Here is a 5,435-nt window from a genome sequence, read left to right as displayed (position 1 = left end):
GATAGGATGAGAGGAAATGGTCTCAAGTTGTATCAGGGGAGGTTTAGACTGGATATTAGGCAAAATTTCTTTACTGAGAGAGTGGCATGTGGACGTGGCTCTTCTTGACACAGTTTAGTGGGTATGGTGGTGTTGGGTTGATGGTTGGACTTGATGACCTTAAAGGTCTTTTTCAACCTTAATGATTATGTGATTCTTTGTTTTGGGCACCTGCTATTACTGTATTGCCATGTTCTCATCCTCCTCCCTAAGCTGCTTCTGTGTGGCTGCAGACAGATCTAGAGGGACCTTCAGTCTGACCCAATATGGAAATTTTTCTCAGTAGACAATGTTTTTAAAAAACTAAAGAAGATGGTTCAACACCACTGTGAGTTCTGCTCATCTGCAAGCACAACAAAGGAAATGCCTGAAGCAGAGCTATTTCCTGCTCTCTGTCAGTCCAGGATGTTTCCTTTGACGTGGAGCAGGGCCCTCTTTCTTCCTCCCCTTCCTCCCACTGGCCTGTGAAGCTGTGCTTTCTCGCACAGCTTATCTTTAGGATGCACATTACCTCAACACTTCCTTTCGAGGGGCATGGTGCGGATGAACTAACAAGCAGGTCAAGTGTGTGAAAACCGTTCTAAAAACAAGTAGTCATTTCTGGGTTCTGCCTGCTGGTTCTTATTACTTACATGAAGATAAAGTGTGGATTTCTTTAGTCCATATTAACTATGTAAATTTTAGCACAGTTTTCCAGTTTTGCAAAGGGTTTAACAAAGTACTGTATTTTCTTGCTGCTTGTGCAGTGTTCAGCTGAGTGTGTGGGGAAAATTTGTCAAGGCTGCACACCTCGTGTGAGTGGCCAGGCCATTAAAAACTCCACTCAGTGTCAACCCTGCCTTGCCTCTTGTTACTTCCTGCCTTCTTGTCAGCACTAATAATTCTTATAGCTGACAAGTCAATTAAATGGCTTACTGTCCACTCTGTAGGTCACATGTGCTACAATTCCCAGTACTGGTAACCTGAAAGTTCCTTTCTTCATACATCTTAAGAGCAACTCACACAAGAGTAAATATGTGTCCTTTTCCAAAGCTAAATTGTTTTCCGAGGACCTCAAAACCAACATAACTTGACACAACTTGCTGTGGTTCTGTCAAGTGGGGAGTTTGGGGTTTTTTTCTGTCTTTGAAATAAGGTTGCAGCATCATAGCGCAGCAATTTAAACATATCTTTTAATAAAGAGTGACTTGGATCTTTCTGTAGTGTTTTATTTAAACTACCATATAGAATTCCCTGTGAGAAAGTTCTCTGCTTTGGAGGAAGAATCTTTAGGATTGTTCCTACAGAGACTCAAGAAAAAATGTTCTTCTGGTACAATGTCATTCCATAAATTGAGAGCCATTGTTTTGTGAAATGCCCTTTCTCCTCCACCCATCATGGTCTCTGGTTCCACTCTGTGGAAGGTTTACAATCAAAACTGTGCCAAGGCGTGCACCGTTGTTACCAGTGCTTCAGCTGTATTTTGGGCATGATGGGATCATATTTGCATCTTATAATTGAAACTGGGCAACAGATTTTACATGACAATGTGCTGAACTAGGGATGGAGAGGACATTTAATATGCACTGTGCTAATGCAGCATTGGGTTTGTGAGTAATACCATTAATGACAAAAGAGGATTTTTTTTCTTCATGAAAGCTTGAAAAGATCTCTCTGTTTTAAAGCATCAGGAGTTTATATTACTATTCATACATACTATTCATTATTAGTATGCAGATAGATGGTTTGAATAGTCGTCTTTCTGAATTTTGCCAGATGACCTTGAAAGACATATCTACAGATCTAAAAGCCAACTAATGGAATATATATGAGTGCTTTTAAAAACAGACACCTGTGATCATGTGAAATTCACCCTAAAAAATCCACTTTGGAAATATCTCACAATTTCTCAGTTTCAACTCTGTAGGTGAAAACTGTGGAATTGACAGCAGCTGATTCTGTCTTGCAGTGGTTGTTCATTTGTGGCTTGTGACTGATCTGGAAGTCAGTCCTGGAAAGCTCCAATACTTAAGTACAACAGCATCCTAGAAAGTTGCTGTTTACATTGCTAAAAATAGTAGTTACTGTATCTGTTAACAATGACATAGAAACTACAAATAAGTTATTTTTTTGCCTGACTTTGTTGCTTTTTCAGCATGGTAGAGCTTTACAGACTGTAAACTGTTCTGTTTTATCTTGTCTGTGAATGGTTTTAACAGAGGTTACTGCTCTGTATCAACTGTCAAAGGCTTTCTTTTCAGTTGTATAGAAGGTGAGGTGAATTCTGTGTTACGAAAGGTTGTAGGAAGTCCTGCCATAGTCTTTGTGGAAAGTAGAGACCAAAAAAGATCTTCAGTTACAACTTGTAATTGCATAAATGAAGCTGAGTTGTCATTAATCTACTGCTTATTTCAAGTGGAATTATTTGGTTACAATAAACAATATTGCATGGTTATTTTAGACTTCATGCATTCCATATTGAAGTAAGGTTTTGCATACATACATAGATACATACATGCAGTCTTTTTGTTTCTAAACAGAAACTGCTGGTTTAAACGTTTTTGCTGATACTTGGAATAGCTGTGTTAGTGTACAGAGAGCTGTTGAAGTGCAACTGAATATTACCAGGTGGAATATGGTAGAAAATAAAAACCAAAAAGTTAATACAAAAGCAATAAATAATGGAAACCTAGAAATTTACTGAGGATGCATTTTTTGTCAGTGCTAATATAAAGTATGAAAATTCAAAATCATTACCTGTGTTTTCATTCACTTTAGTCTATGCAAGAGAAGCTTTTGCAAGAAGAGCTGATAGTTCAGAAGATGACAAATGAGCTTGAAGAAAAAGAACGAAATATAGAGCAGTTAAATAAAACTCTCTCTGAAGTAAGTAAAAACTTCCGTAACCCAACCACTGACCACACTAGCTGGGAAGAACCTTATAGAATGATTGTAAGATCTCATGGTAGGACTTCATGAGCTTAATTACATACTTGACTGTGCTGGCTGCTGTGCAGACATATAATAGGTACCATCCCTACATCAAGAAGTGAGACCTTCAAGGGTGAAGGCCACTAAGGAATGGTAACATGAAATAGAGAGCCATGTAAAAACTGTCTATCTGCCATTCTTTGGAGGTGTACAGAAATACTGATTATATGTATGGAAATTAATTTAAATATATTGCCTGTGGTTTGAAATAGGAAACTTTCTGCTACAATGCATGCTGCAGACTAACCTTCCCCTTTTTCCCATTTACTTTTCACAAAGAACCAAAGACTGATGGAAGAGAATGCCTGCCTGAAGGAGCAGATGCGGCAGGTGGAGCACTCCAGCCAGCCAGTATCTGAGAAGATGCCTATAGCAGACCAGTTGTTCAAGGAAATGTCCCATTGCTTGTTTGACTTGAAAGCACTGTGCAGTATTCTTACCCAGAGAGCTCAGGGCAAGGAGCCTAACCTTTCCTTACTGCTGGGAATCAGATGTAAGTGATGTTGTCATTCCAATGCTTTAATAGTGTTTTGACACAGAAGAGTAACAGTTTAACTAAGTAGTGCTTGAGCTTGCCAGCTGGACAGGCCAATGTCTCCCTTGCTATGCAACTGGAGCAGTTGTGCATGAACAGTACTCCTGGAGCTCTCTAGAAAAGCTGGTCTTTTAGTGCACCTGGGCTGCTAAATGCATATGGCTACACAGGTCCTTGCCAAGTCAGGAGAGCAGGTAGCTGGCTCTTCATATGGATCCAATCATGGATATGTTCACCCCACTAGAAAAGAAAGGTGTGTAGCCAGGTGTCTGTACCTCCTGAGACACACTGCAGTCACCCTGAGGGTTAATGGATGCTTTTCTGTCAAACATGTTCTGCCCTATAAACTCATTATGAGGGAGGTGAGGCGTAAGCAGGCCTGGCATGGCTACACCACGTGTTTTTGTTTTAAAGACCTTGGGGTCAACCGGTAGGAATATACATCTACTGTTTGAACATGTGTCTGTCGGGTTTGGGGATGGGGTGTGGGGGTGTCTGTGTGTATTAGATAAGCCTACTCCCAGGCAATTTCTTCTTCAGTACTGTTAATGGCAGATGTAGTTTTCAGCACTTACTAAGCCCTTAACCAGGAAAGGAGAAGCACACCCTAAAGCCAGTCAGACAAAGCTTCAGCGTAGCAAGTTTGTGTTAGGTCTTTTCCTTTAACAAGCTTAATAAAAATTACTTTTTTTTTTTTACCTGAATGTATCATACTCTATTGTTTTCTGAATGTTAATTAGGATTAATCAGATAGACTGGCTGCTGAACTAGTCCATCAGCAAGGTAGAAAGGTTAAAAGTATAGTGTCCTGTGCAGCAAGAGCTGCTACAGGCCACATAAACTCAGCTGCACTCTAACCCCCTGAAGTACTGGGGAGTGCAGCATATGCCAGTCTCAAAGTCCATGAGACCATCAGCCAGCAGGATGAATAGTGCAGCATGTCTGTAATACTGTCTCATCTTACATGACCTCATTTCCCAAGCTCTCTTTCCTAAGCAGCTGTAGAAACCTCCAAAATCTCTAGGAAATGCCTGTTCTATGCAGTTTTTTCACTGCTGTTGAGATCCATCAGACTTTAGCAAGTCTGGATCTTGGTGCAAACAGAAAAGCATGTCTTGCAGAGAAGCGCTGATCGGCTCTGAATTGACTTTAAATTCACACAGTAACACATTTTGTTGGCTTTTCATCATATTAAAGCATGATTTGTCTTGATGTAATTGAAGTGCTTTACTCCTTATTTCAAAGGGGACTGACTAGCTGAAGTATTCTCAGAGCACAGTTGCTAGAGCTTTAACCTTGGGTGTTATTTTTTGTAGCGCTGAGCTGTTCAGCTGAAGAGAATGAAAATTACCACAGCACAGAAACCCTTTCGAAGAAGCTCTTGGACGTTTGTCAGTTACGAAAGGATATTGATGAATTAAGGACTATAATGTCGGACCGTTATGCTCAGGACATGGGGGACAATTGCATTACTCAATGACATTTCATATAGTAGCAAATGACTTATTAAATGCTGCTGTTTCACAGGTCTTTGCATTTCTGTTAAGGAGCCATATCAGAAGACTGCAAATAGTGCCGCACATGCATCTCGCTGAGGATTGTGCAAACTTAATCTCGGGAGTCTGGTGGGGAGGGGAGAGTCATCGTTTGAACAGAGTGGTACAAATTATAAGAAATCTTTTTCTCCAAACTACTGAATGTGGGAATAAGCTGTGAAGAATGCTTCAGTTGGATACTCTGTTTCCTTTATTAGGTCTCATTTTATTACTTCACCTAGTTTCTGGAATCGGAGCATCAAAACAGCCGTGCTGCTACTACTCTCAGTCCTTCCCTTCATCAAGGGTTTGTATGGCACTATCTGTGTTCTGAAATTAGAGCAGAGGGTCGAAGG

General features: G+C 40.3%; 1 protein-coding gene across 1 annotated transcript; it reads left to right on the top strand.

Moving 5' to 3' along the window:
* Window positions 1–2,796: 2,796 nt before the first annotated feature.
* LOC104621828 (centrosomal protein of 85 kDa-like) lies at window positions 2,797–5,024 on the top strand (the record flags this gene model as incomplete). The annotated part of the gene is made up of 3 exons (XM_010288432.1): window positions 2,797–2,904; window positions 3,289–3,502; window positions 4,861–5,024. Coding segments are annotated over 3 exons (486 nt in total), but the record flags the coding sequence as incomplete, so codon positions are not given.
* Between the last annotated feature and the right edge of the window lie 411 nt (window positions 5,025–5,435).

Source organism: Phaethon lepturus, unplaced genomic scaffold (assembly GCF_000687285.1).
Source record: "Phaethon lepturus isolate BGI_N335 unplaced genomic scaffold, ASM68728v1 scaffold53745, whole genome shotgun sequence".
Lineage (NCBI taxonomy): Eukaryota > Metazoa > Chordata > Aves > Phaethontiformes > Phaethontidae > Phaethon > Phaethon lepturus.
The sequence above is the reverse complement of the archived record's forward strand: the minus strand, read 5'-3'. Positions and strand labels throughout refer to the sequence as shown.